The sequence below is a fragment of the Phyllostomus hastatus genome, unplaced genomic scaffold, assembly GCF_019186645.2.
Source record: "Phyllostomus hastatus isolate PE091 unplaced genomic scaffold, TTU_PhHast_1.1 phas_scaffold_93, whole genome shotgun sequence".
Classification (NCBI taxonomy): Eukaryota; Metazoa; Chordata; class Mammalia; order Chiroptera; family Phyllostomidae; genus Phyllostomus; species Phyllostomus hastatus.
The window spans coordinates 1,025,719-1,046,300 of record NW_025334042.1 but is presented as its reverse complement, the minus strand read 5'-3'; the positions used below and the strand labels follow the sequence as shown (position 1 = coordinate 1,046,300).

The 20,582-nt window shown below is 38.8% G+C and overlaps 1 protein-coding gene and 1 long non-coding RNA gene across 2 annotated transcripts; one reads left to right on the top strand and one right to left on the bottom strand.

Annotated features, from left to right (window-relative positions):
- Positions 1 to 654: 654 nt before the first annotated feature.
- KRR1 (KRR1 small subunit processome component homolog) lies at positions 655 to 12,644 on the bottom strand. Its single transcript, XM_045829922.1, is given in 14 exon segments — positions 655 to 864; positions 1,331 to 1,440; positions 3,213 to 3,306; positions 3,414 to 3,491; positions 5,412 to 5,582; positions 6,915 to 6,966; positions 8,055 to 8,143; positions 8,240 to 8,258; positions 8,260 to 8,295; positions 8,297 to 8,314; positions 8,316 to 8,350; positions 8,526 to 8,660; positions 10,777 to 10,949; positions 12,550 to 12,644. Coding segments are annotated over 14 exon segments (1,113 nt in total). The 5' UTR covers positions 12,635 to 12,644; the 3' UTR covers positions 655 to 846.
- A 69-nt stretch (positions 12,645 to 12,713) lies between these two features.
- On the top strand, positions 12,714 to 18,845 carry LOC123812652. The gene is made up of 4 exons (XR_006784619.1): positions 12,714 to 13,058; positions 16,661 to 16,767; positions 17,148 to 17,197; positions 18,135 to 18,845. It is a non-coding gene; the product is annotated as an uncharacterized LOC123812652 (long non-coding RNA).
- The last annotated feature ends 1,737 nt before the right edge of the window (positions 18,846 to 20,582 follow it).

Below are 20,582 nucleotides of genomic sequence, written 5' to 3'. Positions count from 1 at the left end.
TTTTAAGTATGTTTTATTGACTATTAGTTTTCCCAATTTGTCCTTTATCCCCCCTCCTCCCTGCACCTCCCAACCCTCCAGCATTCCTCCCCCTTAGTTCATGCCCATGGGTTGTACATGTAAGTTCTTTGAGTCCTGTTTACCATACCATTTTTCATCTCTCCCCATTTATTTTATGCCTACTAATTATGCTCGTTCTTCCCTGTACCTTCTCCCCCCATTCCTTCCTTCCCCCTCCCCACTGAATTCTCTCCATGTGATGTTCATTTCTCTGATTCTGTTCCTGTTCTGGTTATTTGCTTAATTTTAGTTTTTATTGTTTTTCTTCTCTTTTACATTCATTTGTTGATAGTTGTGAGTTTGTTGTCATTTTACTGTTCATATTTTTGATCTTCCTTTTCTTAGGTAAGTCCCTTTAACATTTCATATAATAATGCCTTGGAAGTGATGAACTCCTTTAACTTGACCTTATCTGGGAAGCACTTTATCTCCCCTTCCATTCTAAATGATGGCTTTGCTGGATAGAGGAATCTTGGATATAGGTCCTTGCCTTTCATGACTTCAAATACTTCTTTCCAGGACCTTCTTGCCTGCAAGGTCTCTTTTGAGAAATCAGCTAATGATAGTCTTATGAGAACTCCTTTGTAGGTAACTGTCTCCTTTTCTCTTGCTTTTTTAAGGATTCTCTCTTTATATTTAATCTTGGGTAACTTGATGATGATGTGCCTTGGTGTGTTCCTCTTCAGATCCATCTTCTTTGGGACTCTCTGGGCTTCCTGGTAGTCTGTTTCCTTCGCCAGTCTGAGGAAGTTTTCCTTCATTATTTGTTCAAATATGTTTTCATTTTCACATGTCTGGGACAACCTGAAACATTCCAATGTCCTAATTACAGGGGTGCCAGAAGGAGGAGAACATATGCCTGTGGGGGAGGGCCAGACAGGGAACAGTAGAGCTCGCTTGCTCATCTCTAGTGCACTTTTCAATGGACTCTCTTGTGAGACTGGGAGTTTCTCCTACCGCTGCAACCGCTGAACCCAAAGCCACCTCTGAGTCCCCTTCAGTCAGCCCCACCTGCGCAGCCCACAACCTCACCGCAGCCAGCCCCGCCCCCAAGGTCCACAGTGTAGCTGCAGCTTTTCTGAGTTGGCCTGCGAGGTCTACTGCCTTACTGGTCTGTTTGCTCTGGTTGACTTTTTTCTTTAATTCCTTGGTTGTCAGAGTTGCACGCAGTTTGATTTTCTGGTGCTTCTGCTTGTTTATTGATTTTAGATTGGTTGTCATCCTCCTTTTGGTTGTGTGAGAAAATGAAGGGTTTCTACCAGGTCTCTACCTTGGCCAGAACTCCTCTGCAAAGCTCTGTAAGAGCTCCCAGTTTCCTCTTCTTTGCTTTCTGAATCTTTCCCTTGATAGCAGCCACATCAATTTTAGTTTCAGTAGAAGCTAGGCAAATTAAAGATACATTTAATTCTTTAGATTTTACCAAATAAAACAAGCAATATGTATTTAAGACAATAATTTCAGAATACTACTATAATGGGGGGTTATATTATAAAATACAAAACACTTGTCATCTGCCTAAAGGTAAGTTAGAAATTTCTTTAAGAGAAGACAAGTCATAAAAATACATTAGTGAAAGTATACATGAAAATGGCATTATAGTTTAGTCATTTGAACAAATTACTGGGTGCAACTATCTTAAAACTACATTTTTCCCTTACATCATACTGGAAATGAGATTATTTTTATTTGTATTCATTTCCCTATTTTAGAACTTTAGAATGCTCATCAATACACCAATTTTCCATCTTGCACATTAAAATAATTTAAAATTACATTTCATGAGGACTATTACATGTAGTCCCTTCAGCTTCATTATTTTTAATTAACTAATCTTAAAGTTATAAGTCAAAATATACTACATTTAATATCACATAAAATCTTAAAGTTTTCCAAATATTTGTTCACTAACTATAATAATCCGCAAGTGTTTATAGGTCCTTGTAACAGAACTCAACCATCTAATCAATGCCAAAAGCTTGAACAAAATAAAGAAAGCAGCAAAAACAACACAACTTTTTCCTATCATTTAAAGAATAGTATTCAGAGCATAAAAGAATCACAAGATAAAATATCATACAAACTACTCAGCAACCTGAGAAGCAGGGAGTTAATGCCTCCACTATAGTGGAATAGCTGCATTTTTAATACTGATAAACTGAAATTAAACTACCTTCAAAGTACATGACTGACAAACTATACAAACTAGAAATATAATGCAATGACATTTTAAGCTTTTACTTACCCAATGATCTTCCTAATAAAATATATTCCAGGGTAAGGCAAAAGTAGGTTTATAGTTGTGAGTACACAAAAGTTTATTCTTGTATTATTTGTTACTGTATTATTTTCCATATGAACAGCTGTAAACCTACTTTTGACCCACCCTGTATTTTTACTGAGGTTAACACTGATGTAATGTAAGACACTATGTCAAATAGTAATGCCATATCTGGTTGTGACCAACAGGTCATAGGCAACGCTGCCAGTGACACCCTCCCCTCACAGAACAACTGGCCACTTTGCAGAGTTGCTTTAGAAATAAAAAGCACAATGTTACTCATGGGAATGAACATGTAAAGAGGAGAGGATGAGTGAAAATGAGAGTAGGAGCAGAGAAGAGAAGGCACGAGAGTGTTTCCTCTGAGGATCTGTTTAACAGCCCCTGAATAGAACCCTCCCATTATTTAGTTGGTGTCCCAAGATGACAGAAATCCATGTTAACAATACAGGATCAAATTTTAAGCCACTGATCACAGTAAGAGCAGAGAAGCACAAATTCTGATAAGCTGTTTCTGAGAGGCACAGTAGCAGAGCTCAGGGATCTCAGGGCTTTGATTTTTACAGAGGAGTCACTGCGCTGGTTTCTATCTTTCAAAATGAAAGGTCCTTCCCACGCACATCCAGAGGTCAGGAGAGGATGAGCAGTCTGGGATGCTCTTAACCTAGGCACTGGCTGCTGCCAACCTGTAAGTTACCTCAGTTGTCCCTTGTCAGTAGGATTAGTGATTAATGAAATGCTATGTGAATTAATTGAAGGTAAGGTTATTTCTTAACACTCAAAAAATCAAAAAGATTTAGATAAATTCACCGAGGGTCTACTTTCCATGTAACAGATTTTACCATCATACCAAGAACTGGAAAACAAGCCTTACCTTCCTTAGGCTTCACAATAGGTTTTTCTTTAGGTGGAATAAAAGCTTTGTTTCTCTCCTCTTGCCTCTTAGTGAGAGCTTCTGCTTGTTTAGCCTACATTATTAATAAAGGATACATGAGTAAAACACAACTTACAGTTAAATAAGAATTCAAGTTTTTGTGAACTTAAGATTTTAATGTTGTAAGCTAGACAGTCTTACCTTGATTGCTTCCATTTTCTGCCGCTTCTTTTGACTTGCCTTCAGAAAGTATTCACCAGTAGCCAGTTCTTTGTCGATCTGTTGAAATCAGTATTTATAATTACATCAGAAATAGTGCAGATGACAGTCATTTCCTAAGAAAGGAATGTGCATGAGGTAAAAACAGTGGGGTCAAAACCCTACAATTAATTCACTAAGGGAGTGAGAAAGAAAGAAGGGGACTTTCTCTAAGCTGAAGGGAAAACCTACACAAAAACACGGGGGCAGGAAAGTAGGCGATGTATTTGCTGAGTAACACACAGGCTTTTTGTGGGATGGAAGGTCGATGACTCGGAAAAGTGTAACAGGAAACTGGAAAAATAGTTTTGAGGAAGACTGAATGTTGGGCGAAGGAAGTGGGACATGAGTAAGAAATGAGTGAAGTTTCTGAGAAGAGTAAAGAGATCAAAGCAGCATTTCGTAAGGTACAGAAGAATGAAGAGATGAAAGCCTTACATAAAATTAGTAACATGCAAAATGAAAAACAAGAATTATCAGGATTTGGTGACTAATGAACACTAACTAGAGAAAGCTACAGTTCATTCATTCACTATCCAGTCGATTGATAATTAATCTATCTTGTACATACACAGCATTATTACACCTAAGACAATGTTCTAAACTCTTTACAGGTGTAAGCTCTTTATAATTACTAATTCACTTAATCCTCATTAGTAATTCTTTGAGATATTATCATTATCCCCATTTTATGTATGGGGAAACTGAGGCATGCACGGATTAAATTACTAGCAAATAGGGAACGGAATACATCAATTGAGATATCACTGTTTAAGGAGTGTACAGTTGTTGGGGAGAAAGACAAGATGATCACTGACCCCAGGACAGGACGACAGGCCATAAGAAGTAGAGCAGGCGCTGTGGAAGTGCGGTTTATTAACTGGACTGGATCCCTCTCCTTCCCCCAACCACCACTTTCTTCCTGTCTTCACGTCCTTCCCTTTCCAGAGGAGACCTCAGGACCCAGCACCTCCGCTGTTTTTTCATCATCATTCTTTTCCCTTTGACCTTTCATTAAACCTTCCCCAAAAATCTTCAAACACAGGGCTGTGGAGAAGACAGCACCCAGAAATGGATGGTTCACATGCTCAACACAAAGAACTAGCAGAAAGGAAAGTTTCCAAGAGAGAGAATAATGCAGCGAGACACCTCGGGAGACAGGTGAAGACAGAACTAAAAGAGCAGGTAAATAAAGGATACAGATGGGAAACATGTAAGTGAGAGAAGAGGAAACTGGAAGAATTCTTGCCTGATGGTCTCAAATATTTCAGTCAAACAAAATTCAACGTCATCTGCTAGGAGTGGGAGATGCCAAAAATACTGAGGACCTATCAGAGGTTGGAAACATATATTTGTAGTGGGTAGAAACCAAAGGCATGACTTTCCCCACCCACGTTTGGCAGCCACATTATGGAAAAGATGTCGTTATAGGGCTGATCCAAGTTTAAGAGGGACAGAAGGAAAGGGGAGCATGAAGGAAAATGATGATGGGCAAGATGGAAAAGGAAATTCTGGAATGGAAATTAACCCAGAAGACAATGGATGAAATGAGAGGCATTCATAACTTGGATAAAGGGTTATTAGGGTTAAAGGGTATTAGAATTTAAGATTTCAAAACTGGAAGAGTCATATAGCTCATGGTCACAGGAATGAAACTAAAGCAAAACAGAGAGCATTTTGGGCTAAATCATTAATTTTGGGGGGGCTACAGGGACATAAGTGACACCAACCACCTTGATATAGTTTACACTTACAATGTGAAGCCCCACCCCCAAGCACGTCGCCCAAAATAAGTCTATTTACACTTACGTTCAGTTTTCTTCTGTCTCTGCATACCCAGACACACAGCAATTCCACCTAAAATACTCTCAAGGAAGTTTTTGACAAAATTGACTTTAACAGTTCCTCCTCATGTAATGAAATTCAACATTTAATACTGACCTGACTTTCTGGCTGTGGTGATGGGAATGGTGTATACACCTTCTTAACCGTTTTTTACTTTGGTTCCTTGCATTTGTTTCCATTTTTGTGCTTGAACTGTGGCAAAAATCTTTCCCAATTTTGTGATCTGAATTTGGAATCTTGTACCAATTCTCTTTTAATCATTAAGGTCTTCAGTCATGCTATATAAGAACAATGTAAAAGTTTTAATTTCAAAAGTCATACATTTGTCAAACCAAGACATTATAAATATTGCCCTTATAAACAGTTCTAAGCCTGTTTGAGCAGGGGTGTCCAACCCATGGCCTTCAGGTTGCATCTGGCCCAGGATGGCTATGAATGTGGCCCACCACAGAATCGTAAATTTACTTAAAACATTATGAGATTTTTGTTAGTTTTCATTAGTGTCTGTGTATTTAATGTGTGGCCCAAGACAACTCTTCTTTTTTCAGTGCCCAGAGACACCAAAAGATTGGTCACTCCAGGAAGCTATTCCATAACAACAACAAAAAAACCCTGTAATCTCAGACCTGCATAATTAACCAGGCATCAGAAAACCATTAGAAAGTTAGATTAAGAAATTCAGAATTGTTAACATAAATTGAGATGAAAAAGAATAATTCAGCTTTTCAACCATTATTTCTTTAAGCCTTGAAATTCAACTAACAAGGAGAGCTCTTCATAAAGCTCCCTGCAAGCAGGAAGCTTTCAGTAGCACCTGAAATATCACAGGGGGGAAAAACGCAAACTTTCTCATGATCAGATAAAACCAACAGTCTCACATTTTCTCTACTCCATTTGAATTTTATAGAGATTAGAACATCAGAGGATGCAAATCAGGCATCAGGCACAAGACTAGCTCTCTTTATATTTAATATCCCAATGTACCTCAAAATTGTTATTTCCCACAAATCTAATAGAGACTTTTTAACTTCATCAAATTTAAGTGGACTGCTCAACAAATATCCATCATATAACAGCTCAGTATACTGTAGTTACATTTCCAAGGACAGTCATGAACTTGTGCACACAGGGATACAACAGATCTCTCTCAAAAGGTTAACACTAAATAATTTGAGTGTTAAATTCTAAAAAAAAAAAAAAGGAAGTTTTAATGCAATCTGAAATATTCCAGGCTTTATTTAATAGAGAAAAAGCAGAATTCTTAAAGATCACATCTTTAAATCTAATACATAGGGTCACAATCTAAGAAAACAGAATCGGTATCATCTACAATAAATTCTGTGGAGCCCTCTTTGTACTAAAACTGCGTAATACATCACAGTGCCCCTGTCAGTCCTGGGCTCCACAGAGACCCAGCTTCCAAGGAAGTAACTACAGGACTTGGGTGGAGTTGAGTGGGCTGAACTCTACCTCTAATTTATCCAAAACAGCTAAGTTTTGTCCATTAGACTTTCATAAAAAGTTTAATTTCAAGAAAGGTTTTTGTAGCTAAAAGAAGTGTGACAACCACTGTTACAGCAATATATAGTTAACTCTCACTATAATATTATAAATTGCATGAATCTTCTTCATAGTATCTAGGACCACTTTCAAACCTTAAATTTGCAAAGGAAAGTGAATTGGTCACTTATAAAGATTTTAATGAACAAAGTAGAAGGTAGGAGGGGTTTACTAGACTGCAAAATATCCAGCCAATTACTGCAAACTAAAATGACAGTTCCTTCAACTGCTTTTAGTGGCTCTTAGATCTTTTATATAATAGTCAAACTCCCTGGAATACAATGACATTATTCAGTTGTCCTGCTAAAATGTGACACACAGAACTAGTACAACACTCTGGAACTGTGACTTAGGAGAGAAGAGGGCTGGATTTAGTCAGAAAATGTAGGCTCAAATAATGAGACTGCCGCTTTTTATGGAAAGTCATTTAATTTTCCTGTTCCACCTTTCTCATTTAATGCAGAAATGAAAATACCTCAAGCACCTGTTGTAAGAATTGAATAATATATTTAGACTTTATAGAAGTATAAAGTTTCAGTTATTGCCCCATATGAAAAGAGCATGTAATTTACAAAATGAGGTCCAACAGAGTTCCATTAAAGGCAACAGAGTTCCAAAGGGAAGAAGCCAGATCCAGAGAGCAGCATCAAAAGGAATTAACTGAAACAGTATCTGCTCCACACATTTTCGTATAACAAATTTAAAAAAATGTTCATGAAAACATTAAATAAGCATTATAATAAATTCAAGCACAAGAAAACATATCTTTAAGGGAAAGAAATTTTGAGAGTTTGGTCTCTACTATCCATATTCATTCCTGCAAATAACAAGATCTGTTCAATTCCCTAGCATTTGAGCACATCAGACTACCTCATGTTTTTCTATGTGTTACAGACTAAGAGGTGCCTAAATACCCATTTAAAATTTGCAGGGAGAGGAGTGATCGTGTGCAGCCCTTCTGACGGAGAATCGGATGTGTCTATAATTGTCAAAGGTCAGCCATAATACAATAGGGTCCGGGAGCAATGACTCCCTCAAATTCCAGGAAGCACAGAGTACTTATAAATGGGTGATCAAACAAGGCACACCCAAAAAAAATACAATAATCATAAAACAATATATTATAACAATTATTTAATTTGCTCTCTGCTGAAAATTAACTACAGGTAATAAGTAGTTCTAACCTCTTTTAAGCCTCTAAAGGACCCAATAGCTGAAACCGTGTTTCCCTGAACTGTAATGTAACAGTTTGTTAAGGGTTCCAGCTCCTACATAAAAAGAACAGTAAGTTGAAATTCAGTTGAAATATACTGAAAAACAAATGACAGAGGAAGATACTCAAGTTTTCTACTGATAAAAAGTACCTCCAATGTAGATCCTTTGGATAAGTCATTGTCTTTTTTTTACAAATCTTTCTTTCTAAAGAACCTATTTTAACAGTCACATGCAACATCATCCTGAAGAATTCACAATGCCTTTTGAAAAAGTACAGAAAATACTCCAAAAATACCAATACATTTCCTTTCAAAAACCACAGTGAAATCTAAACAGAATAATGAAAACTATGAAGGGAAGCAGGGAGGATTAAAGGAGGCAGGGATGGATGGATATAGTGTTGTATAAGCAAAATCTCTGTAATTGCAAACTTACCTGTTCAAATGAAACACTCCTTGCTAACAGTTTTATCAGGTCTCTGGCCCTAAAGATGATACACGGATCAAAGGTCTTCTTTGTTGTGCAGACCATCATACTGCCCTCGATCAGGTCCAGGGCTGTGTTAATGTGCTACAGAAAGGAAAGTGCAAACAAGCAGCTGTCTAAAAATGCATTCAATTTTAGATAATTATAGAGGCTTTCCTAATCTATTAACTACTGTGAGTTAAGCTCTCTCTAAAATTATATCAACAACCCCGCTGAAGAACCTGGGTAGTTAATATAAAGAATGCTTGATTACTTTCATCCTTCACGAACATAGAAAGTTGGGCAATTAAAACCATTTATACTTACTTGGTTTTAGAATACTTTGTAATTATTGAAATAAAGATCATTTCTAGTTTAAGAAATATATATCTATCCAAATAAAGCCTTACTTAAGACCTAAATTAAAACCATAAAGCTGTATGGCCTCCCTATCCCGGACCTAGCTCTAATCCATCAACTGCTCCTTAGGGTGACAATGAACTTCCCTTTCCAACTTTTCTCAAGCCAGTTTGAATTAGCTAAATACAAACAAAGTAAAAACAAATTATCATAGGTTTCTAAAGAAGCAATAATTGGTAAATTATGCATCAATCCTCAGAAGGAAAAAAAAAGATTTCAATAAAGCAAATAAAAATGCTATTTTCTGACATGTGAGCATATTCTGAAGAATACTTCAATGAGCTATTCAACATAAGGCTGGGGTCTCTGTTGAGTTTAAAAAAAAAGAGAAGAGAATTAGAAGAGAAGAGAGTGAGATCATGCACACCCTGCCCTGGTGTGACTCAGTTGGTTGGAGTGTCTTCCCATAACCAAATGGTTGCAGGTTTGATTCCCAGTCAGGGCACATACCTAGGTAGCAATTTCAATCCCTGGTCTGGGTACATATAACCCCTAGTCCAGGCACATATTGGAGGTAACCAATTGATGTTTCTCTCTCACACTGATGTTTCTCTCTCTTCTTTCCTCTCTCTAGAAGCATTGAAAAAATGTTTTCAGGTGAGGATTTAAAGAGAGAGAGAGAGAGAGAGAGAGAGAGAGAGAGAGAGAGAGAGAGAGAGAGAGAGAGAAAATATCCAACCTCAGGTATAGATAGCCGTAAAACACTGCTTACAATTTGCCAGCCACCCTCATACCCAAAAGGCACAAACGACTCCAGAGTAGTATCAGTTTGAGAAATACATGTATATTTTTAAGATCTTATGTATTCATTTTTAGAGAGAGGGGAAGGGAAGGAGAAAAAGGAGAGAAACATCAGTGTGTGGCTGCCTCTTTCACACCCCCGACTAGGGACTTGGCCTGCAACCCAGGAATGTACCCTGACTAGGAATCCAACTGGCAACCCTTTGGTTCGCAGGCTGATGCTCAATCCACTGAGCTACACCAGCTAGGGCAAGAAATATATTTTCTATCACAGCCTAGTCCCCATATACATATACATACATATAAAAATGAACCAAAGCTTCATAAGACGATCCATACCTTTTACATGATAAATTCATTTTAAAAAGATTCATTATATCTTCTAAATTGCCTTCTGAATTCACTAAAGGATTTCAACACACAGTTTGAAAACAAAAGCAAATATTCTGCCCTGACTTGTGTGGCTCAGTTGACTGGCAGTCATCCCATAAAGCAAAAGGTCTCCAGTTCAAGTCTGGTCAGGGCACATGCCTGGCTTTTGGGTTTGGTCACCGGTCACAGTGCCCACAAGAGGCAACCACACATCCATGTTTCTCTCCCTCTCTTTCTACTTCCCTTCCCCTCTCTCTAAAAATAAATATCATGTAAAAAAACAAAAACAAATACACTGCTCTCGGGGCATGGCAGCAGCAACAAACAGAGAAGTTGGCATATCCACAGCTTTCATTTAAAATGAAAACTAAGCAACTCAAACTGTATAGGGGCACGGACACTACCATTGCACAGAGCAGGCATTATGAAACTTGGGGTTCACAGATGAGTGTCAGACAGTCCATGAAATCCCTACAATTTTAAGGGTATGTGAATTTTCAAAGTACTCTATTACTCACAAAATTATAAACAAATGGATTAGAAGAATAAAGTTTATCTAGGCTGTTTAAAATACCAAAGGAACCAAAATAACTAATTATGCCAGCCGGTGCATTAAAAATATCCACCAGCACACTTAAAAGGTATACGTAGGAGCAAAATCTCAAAGAAATATATAAAATATGCATACGTGTTCATTCAGTGCTTTCTGCACAAATGGCCAGCACTCTTTCAAATAAGCCTGTCTGTATTTTGGGAACAAAGTTGTGAAACTGCTCTCCTCCAAGAGTCCTCTGGGATTGTTCTCTTTGGAAAAAGCTGGTTTCTTCCCACCATCAGAGACAGCAAAGAGTTCTGATTCATCTACGGGAAAAAATGTACACATCAGATGTTAACCTACTTTTGGACACTTATATGCATGTATTTACAAGCTTCCAATACTCTCCTTGCATTTCTTCTTCCTATGCTTCTGAGATTAGTCAACAGACAATAGGCCTCTACCATTATTATCAACACACTGTATTAAAATTACTTGTACACATTTCAGTTGTTTCATAAAACAAAGTTCAATAAGGGCATGGACCCTCCTTGGATCCACACTAATTAGAGCATGCCTCATTGTGAGTACTCAAGTAAAGTAACTTCCACTGCACTACACTATGTTGAGTTAAAGATGCAAATACCATTTTGTTTACAAGACTATTTTAAATATAAGTGGCATTTCAAATTTTACTGAAGCCTGAGAGTGAGTGTATATACATACTTATACTTACATGTGTGTGCATGTGCACACAAAGATGTTTATAGCAGTATTGTTTATAATAGCAAATGATGGAAACAATGCAAATGTCCACCAACGGTAGAGTGTAATATAAATTATCACATATTCATACAAGGAAACATCATATAGTAGTGAAAATAAATTACAGCTTCAAGTATTGCCCTGATTAAATAGCAAAAACAAAGTTAAATCTAAGAAGCAAGACACAGAACCATTCCTACAGTCCTCTCTTGTTTATATAAAGTTCAAAAACAAGCAAAATTAAACCGCCTTGTGCGTAGGTAGTAGAGATTATAAAGAAAAAGAACAGCATGACCAACACGATTTTGAACGGTTACTTCACGTCTCAGAATGAAAAAGTATGATCAGAGAGGTGCTTGTAAGAGACTTTGGGGGTTTGGTAATATTCCTTATTGTGCTCAATGGTCTGAGCGCTCCCTTCTCACGTATTTTTTTATTTCTTTAAGCTGTACATATATTTTGCTATGTACGTTCACAATAAAAAAACAACAAAACACCTTCAATAACTTTCTAATGCCTATAAGGACGAGAGTTTGTTTTAACATTTACAATAAGAATGGTTGCTGAGGCCTGCGGCTCTTTCTCTAGCCTCTCTTCCCGTGATTCACATTGAAGAAAATGGATAAAACAGCATAAAACAAAACAAGACAGCAATGTAAAGCAGGGCAGTCTGAATAGCAGGAATCATGTCGTCTAATATTTTAGCTATGTGACAAACAGGAATAATGTCAAATGTTCTAAAATTTTTTCACGAATGCAGAAACTAGCATTCAGGACGTGCCAGACTAACTCCTTCTTATCACTACGTCTGTCTCCTTCACTATCAGCGTTCCTTCAAATACATAGAGAGACCATAGAGTAGAAACTCCTACTGCATCTCTCATTAGCTCAGGATATCTAAGGACTTCCAGCCACTGCCGCGAGTCTTACGCCACCAGTGCCTACTGCAATACCTTAATCCTACAACATTTTCAAAAGACGAATTCCGCAACACGTTCACTTTGGGGGCCTTTACCAAAAGCGATTAGCTAGGAACACGTGACCAACACCACATCCGCCAGACGGTTTCACAGTCCGGGCCAATAACACTAAAAACTAGCTATTATAGCTACTGAACTTTAAACATCGTAAACTCAGACTTCGGTTCTCACACTAGGTTACCCCGTTTCTCTGGCTTCGGCTTCTGCTTACAAAATTCACTTTTCCCAGCCGCTGTAGCCGGCCGACTCATTTTGGAGAACGCCATCTTCAAACCAATTCCGGTGTTGCCGGAAATGGAACGGTTCTTAAATCCTTCCGTCTAAAGCTTCCGTGCTAAAAAAGACTTCTGCAGAGGCAGAAGAGACCTGCGCAGCGTCAGTACGTTCCTATCTAGACTCCGAGGATTTGCCCAAACTACAGCACTTTCATTACGTCGCCAAAGGAGAGTCAGAGACTTCTTTTCCAAGATGCACTGCAACCAGGAAGTTTGACTGCATGCTGGGAATTGTAATTTAGCATAGTGGGCAGGTAGGAGACAGGTTTTGTCCAGGCAGTCTGACCTAGTAGCTCTGCTGCAAGAAGGTGTGTGTTTTCAGCCTCATAGCTGTTGCACTTGAGCGGTACCAGCAACCCTTCTCTGGCCAGGGCCCACCCTGAAGATTTTGAACTTTCCAAGCCTCCATAATCAGGTAAATACACTATTTGTTGTTTCTCTGAAGAACACTGAATAATGTAGCAATTTATAGTAGAGCAAATTCATATGGCTGATAAACATGCTCAGCCGCATTACTGTCAGAAAAGCATGTAGCTATAAGAATATCACGTTTCACCTATCATATTGACAAAAAATAATAAAAGTATTTTTTATGATAATCTGCTGGAGGAAAGAGTTCTCTCATACGGGCTGGTGTGAATGTAAATTGTTACTCCCTTCTTGCAAAGCAATAAATCAGTATAAAGTATATACATATTTTTCCACAATATTTTCGTTCCTGGGAAACTGTCAACTAGAAATAAAACACTCTTGTATTAGGGCACATGTACGAATGTGTCGGTTACTGTCTTGTATAGAAGCAGTTCAGTGGCACCTTGGAGCCACACTAAGTAGTTTAGTATTTACTGACTGTATAGGCTTGGGCAATTTTCTTACCCACCCTGGTTCAGGTTGGGTAAGATATACATTAAGATATACAAGATATACATTAAGCTTTCAAGGCTGGCTATCTTAGGAGTGAATGTGATTAGAAAAGAAAGAGAAAACAATGAAAAAGACAACACTGTAGGTGTTCACGATAAAATATCAGGCTTATGACCCTGTTTATGTAAAACTGTGTGTGCCTGCTTAGGGAGATCTCTAAAATGATAGTCAACACAGTGTTGACTGATACCTCTCAGTAGAGAGACATTTCAAAGGATGGCAATTTAAATAACAGTACAGTCAAATCAATCACAATTTATATCATTTTATTTTAACATTTTTCAAAATCTGAATATGAATAATGTACCAGATCTGCAAGGTTATTCCCAGAAATTGCACAGTTAACACTAAAAGGGGAAATAAAAATGGCCCTCTCTAAAGAGTTTCTTGGCATAAATTTGACCCGAAAGTCCTCTCTGGGTCACAGCAACAACAGGCAGACCCATTTTGACGGTGACATTCCCTCTCCTTGGCCTCTCAAGCAGTCTAGGCCCACATGCAGCCATCCTCCCTCAAATGTGTTTCACCAGCCCTTACCCTGCTCATTCAGTTTCCCATGCAAAAGAAGTTGGCCTCACAAGTCTCCTTTGGACTTAGAGGCTTTAATTCCCACAAAATTAACCCAGAGGGTATGGGCAGAGAAGCCAGGATGTGGCTTAACACTGATGGGGGATGGGGGTGGGACACGCATTTAATGTTTATTAAAAAGAGCAGAAACACTAGGCAAATAAGCATGGATTATTTTTCATTTAATATTTCTATAATCATTTACTGGGATAAAAATTATTTTTTCCAGTAATCTATTTTTAATAAGTAATCAAAAGAAGCTTTTTCAAACATATAGGATTGAACATTTTTTAATTTCTTACCCAAGCTGCTTCCAGTCAACCTCAGAGAAAGTTTTAAAATCTTAAGTCAACATATATCTATCAACATCAATAACAGTAATTATTGCTATGGTTGTAAAAATAAGGCCCTTATAACTCCAAGTGATTGCAAAATAAAATACAGATCTAGTGATAGCAGTCAAGAAGGAACAACACAATAAAACATCCTCATTGTAAACTAATTATGTTATTAACACATTTTTAGGAAAATAATGTCAATAAAAGTGAAGTGTTCTGCATGAAAGCCTAGGAAATCTGGGAATCTGGGCTACCAAGTTTGAGAAACACATTCAGCCTATCTTGGGCTATTTCCTGCTGTGCAGCAGGATGTTCCATGTGTCATTACCATGGTGGGTCGCTGGGAAGACATAGCCATGTCTTCCTGCAAGGACACCCAGAGCAAACTCTCTGGATGGGGGATAGGGTGCACGGCTTTGGCTGCTGACCAGCTGTTTGACCTTGGGTAGGCAGTACTTAACCAGCCTCTCTGGTCTGGAATTGTAAGATGAGGGAGTTGAGTTTGATTACTATTCCTCAAACTTTAGCCAACTTCAGAATCACATGAGAGGTGGCTCTGCTCTCACTTTATAGTCAGTAGGTCTGGAGTAGGGCTCCAGGATTTGCAGTCCCAACAAAAAAGAACTATCCAACACGGAAATGTCGACACTTATTTCTGCGATTCTACTTCAAAGGGTCAGTAAGTGCTTCTCTTCTAAGCAGGCATGCCATAAAGGCGAAGTTATTTTCCATTCTTGTTAGCTACTTAGGGCAGAACTTGCCTGGGATCAATAGCCAAAGTTTCCAGATGGTGTTCGTTATTGTGCTGGGTTCCACCATAGACAACCCTGCTCAGTGCCCCTCAACTCTGCCTCTGTCATTCTGGAGTTCTGTTGTCCCATGACCCAAACAAACAATGCAACTGGTACGTGCAGTCAGTGCTTGCGGTCTGGAGACACTCATTACTGATTGAATATTAGTCTCTCCAGGCCCCAGGCCTATGAGACATTAATATAATATTTCATTGGGAGTCAAATCTAGCCTCTTCTGCTCTTTCCAAGGCAATCTTTCCTCTTTCTCTTCCTGATTGTTCTTATTGATAAGCAACAACTTCAGTTTAATTTTTAGTATGATATTCTTCTCCGTAAAGAGAAGCTGGAACACATGTATGGTGTTAGGTTCCCCATAGCAACAGAAGGCCTTTTAGTTCATGCATGAATGTTCCATATTTAACCAGTGGCATGTGAAATGTAGTGATACTGCTGAGAATTATTATTTTATGCAAATAGAAGAAGGAAACTACAGTCTTTTATTTGTTTACATGATATTGGGGGAATAGCTGAGCTTTTCTGGGAAGCAGACTTCTAGTAATTTTTAAATCTACATGCTTGGCCCATCCTTCAGGTAGTAGTAACTGCAGGTGGCCTGTGATGAAATGAACTTTTTAAATGAAGTAGTTTAAACACATAATGGGTTTATATTTAAACGAGTTATTTCATGACATCACCAGTTCAAAATGGAGACATTGCTTATTCTCTGTTTCCAATTCTCTGGTTAAAACGTCTGGCACCCGACACACAGAGATGTGGAAACTCAGGCCCAACACTGCACTTGTGCCTGGGTCACTCAGAAGTGATTTTCACCTCTTTTGGTTTATCAGTCGCTTTACTAATGTGTTGAACCCCACAGGCCCTTTCCCCAGAAAAGCACAGATATTTGGGTACACATAACATTTTACCCACAATTTGATGAGCTGTTCACACATCTGTCAGGCTCTTTCATAAAATCCTAGGGGGTCAGGCCAAGGAGTCTCTTAAAGCAGCACAGGGGAGTGTCCCATCTGCCTGGATCTGATCTTTTGAGCACTTGAATCCTCTGTTCTTACAGTTCCCCCCGAAAGCAGAGGGGTTGGAGGGGCTCCTTTACCTTGACAAATAAGCACCTGCTTTTCACAATGAGAATTTTGGTATGACTTAGTACTTGCATATAGGTATACCTCTCAAGGTGCCTTTGACTTCAAGTTATTGATACTCAAAGTAACAAAAAAGAATAATGAAATTTGTTGTTCTACATAGCTGGGAGTTGGATCTAGGACCTCAACAATGTCATAGAGACATTCAAACTCTTTGTCAATTTCTCTCTCTCCACCCACTCCTCCTGCCACCCCCATCCATGGTTTGGCTCTGCTTTTCTGTGTTGTCTTCTGAAGCCAAGATGTCTACCAGCAGCTCCAGAATTAAATCCTCAGTGGAAGGAGTTTCTTCCTGAGAGTTTCACCAAAAGTCCCAGGAAGACTCCCAGAGACCTGTCCTGGAGGTGGGTCACCCCCATCCACACCACGTGGGCCGGGAGTGGGGAGGAATGGTTCCTGAGGGAAAAGTGAGAGCTGCTGCCAGAAGAGGGGACCAGACACAGGCCGGAGGGGCCACAGCCCAGAGTGTGCAGTCCAGTAAGTGCAGCAAGTTAGCCAAGGGATTAGTGCATTTTCATGTTTCAAATAAAAAACATTCTTCATTCCCATGCCACCATTTTATTAAAATTAAGCCACAGACTTACAGAATTACTTAGACCCAGTCACAGGGTAATGGAGGAATTATTTGCTAACATTTTATTTGGGGAGATAGAAGTAGTATTCTTCATATTTGCTGTGAGGTTTTGAAACATCCAGTCTAAAATGTTGGCTTCTGTTTCCCCAGGCACGTGTGGAGATACTGAGAATGCGATTGGCTGTCACTGCAGTGGCCTGGTGTGTCTCCCTTTGGTGATGATTATTCCCTCAGGAAGTGTGTTTCCTTATAGGAAATGGCTATATTTTTTTCTCCTAATTTTGAGAAAAAAGAAAAAAGAAAAAAGCAAGGAACCTGCAACCATTATCCAAGACCCCTCCACCTAAAATTACTAAATGTTAACATTTTCTTATTTTTACTCTAGCTTTATGCAAATATGTATATAATATCATCATGTATATGCAAAATGAAGTCACTTTGTCTATAATCCTATTTTGCTATTTTCTTTTCTAGAGGAAATAACTGTATGATTTGATTTTTAAGTGAACCCTTTCAGACTTGCAGAAAGGCAGATAGACTAATACAACGAATGCTTTGTAGTCATAATTAAACTTGAGACATAAAATGTTGCCAGGTAAAGCCCCCGTGTGCGCCCCCAACTTCACTCCCCCCACCCGTCAGAGGCGATCGCTGTGCAGGCTGGGTGTTTATCACTCCCATGAACACTTTGTTTGTGTGGCAACCACACACACATGCACAATCTTTAAACAAGATAAGTAGGCTTTAAATGTTTTCTGTATGATATATTTACACATTATACATTAACAAGCTTGCATGTAATTACATATTTTATATTAGTTGTATATGTATAAAGTATATGAAAGAACCACATTATGTGATACATAGTCAAACAAACTTATATAAGTGTATAGCATATACTGTACTTGTACAGTTTGCTTTCTTTGTGGAATAGTTGTTTTGAAATATATTCACATTGAGTCTTCATAATTCTACTTTATTCATCCATGATACACAACTTTTGAAATGTTTGAAAAGATACTGCAGTTTCTCTCTCTGTCTCTCCCTCTTCCCCTCTCCCTCTTGCCCCTTCTCCCTCCTCTCTGTCCCTTCCCCCCTCCTCTCTCTTGCATCTAGGTAAGCATCTTTCTCTTTCAGATGTCACCCTGGAGGAAGCCAGCTGCCTGGTCTTGAGCAACCCTACGGAGAAGTCCACATGGGAAGGAACTGAAGCCTCTTCCCATCAGCCTGTGAGAGAGCATGGAAGTGTGTCCTCCACCCAGGCTTTCCGATGACCGCTTTTCTGGCGGAACTAACATCGAGTAGGACTCCTCAGTTCCAGCCTCCTGAGAGACCCTGAGCCAGAAGCATCCAGCTAAGCTGCCCATAAATTCCCATCCTCAGAAACTATAGAAATGTTTGTTGTTGCAAACTGATCATTTTTATACAGCAAGTGTAAAAAACAATATCAAAGCAAGCCTAAGCATTCATCAAAACATTTATCAGATTTTAATATGGGCACTGGAAATGAAACTTCTCAGAAATAATTTTTTCACTTAATTCTCACCACCAGAGGGCAAAATAGTCACAAATGATAGCTTGAGTAAAGAATTGAAAGACTTTCTATTTCCATGGGACTGCAGAAGTCAGAGATTCAGAAAGTCCTTGGAGATCATGTGCTCCAGCTCTGTTAGGTTACAGAGGAGGATTCTAATGCCCAGAGACTTTAACTGCCTGGTGTGAGGTCACACAGACTGAAGACTAAATGTACGTGCTCTGCTGCATTTAATAACATGCACATCCAGTAATCGAATCTCTTGTTTTTTTAAAAATTACTAGGTATGGAATAAAGAGAAAAGCCTTTTTAAATTTGTATTTTAATTAGCATATTAGTGTTCCCATTTTTTATCTTATACTCACTTTTTATCTTATTCATTGTGTCCCTTTTATGAGTTACTTACCATACATTATATGCCATGTGTCTCTTCATTTAATCTGCAAAACAAACTTTTGAGACATACCCATCAATGCCTGAGGGCCAGTATCTTGCCCAAGGACATATAGCTAGACAGAGTCAAAATAGATATGAATCTGATATAGGTTAAATGTCATTACAATGATATTGGGGAGGACAATTCCATCTTTGATTTTACCAGAAGTTTGGTGCCCCTAGAAATCTTTCAGTATATTAAGACACTTAAGTGATTGCCATATAACATTGGAAGAGCAACAGAAAAATAATTTTGGTAACTCATTTCACTGAGAGACTTTCCCTCTCTTTCCCTCTCTCTGTCTCTGACTGTCTGTCTGTCACACACACACACACACACACAAACTTTGCCTCTCCCCTTCATTTGAGCTGACCAGCTGTGTGATCTTGGTTAACCTGCCTAGACCTTCATTTTGTTTCACCTTTTTTCATTTCTAAAATGAGAATACACCACACCTACCTCCTTTGAACTCTCAACAGGGATGCTGTGATGGTCAATGAGGAAGTCTTTATGAATCTACTGGATATTGCAGAAGACAGGTGTTTTATAAAGTTGAAGAATCATTATGACAGTAATTAGTAATAATCTAGGAGAGATGGGCAGGTGTCTGGCAGTAGTGACTTGGCTGGAACTGGTGCCACAGTAAAGAAATGAAGTAAAGCCAACATGTCAGCAGCATGGAGTTAGGAGCTAGGAGGGTGCCATCTATGCTGCCTCATGCACTGCTTTGTTCATCATCCCTGCCTGCCACAGACTGGTATGTAGTCATAGCAATTCCAAGGTGGTCAGGAAGGCAACATTGAAAGAACCACATTATGTGATATGTAGTCTCCAAAGATGGTCACCACCATGCTTTTCCTCATTGTACATGCATGCCACTCCTCATGCTAAGAGACAACCTGTTTCTCCTCCACCTTGTGTCTGGTCTGGCCTGTGACTTCCTCTATCTTGGAAGAGAAATGCATAAGTTCAGCTATCCTAACACTACCTCACTGTGAGGGAGTTTGAATTGGCCATGTGGAGAGAGACAGAGACATACCTAGCCAGCTTTCAGACGTTCCAGTCATCACTGCTGACATTCTGGACATGAGTCAGTGGAGAAGCAATCATGTATTTCAGCTCCAGTAGATACCACATGGAGAGAAAGATCTGTCCAACCAGATTGCAGAAACAGAAGAATTGATACATATTTGGTGGTGTTAACCCATTATGTTCTCAAGATGTTTGTTGCACAGCAATAGACATTCAAAACACCCATCAACATTTAAAATATGGTCATTTAAAAGATCTCTTGATGTCCTTTCTTTGCTGAATGAAATAGAAGATTCCTTCAGAAAAATAAAATAAGAAGCCCTGGCTGGCGTAGCTCAGTGGATTGAGCGCGGGCTGGGAACCAAAGTGTCCCAGGTTCGATACCCAGCTAGGGTACATTCCTGGGTTGCAGGCCATAACCCCCAGCAACCGCATATTGATGTTTCTCTCTCTCTCTCTCTCTCCCTCCCTCCCTCCCTAAAAATAAATAAATAAAATCTTTAAAAAAATAAAAAAAAAGAAATATGACTATTGTAATGTTTTTAAAAAATAAATAAATAAATAAAATAAGAAAATAGTGTGG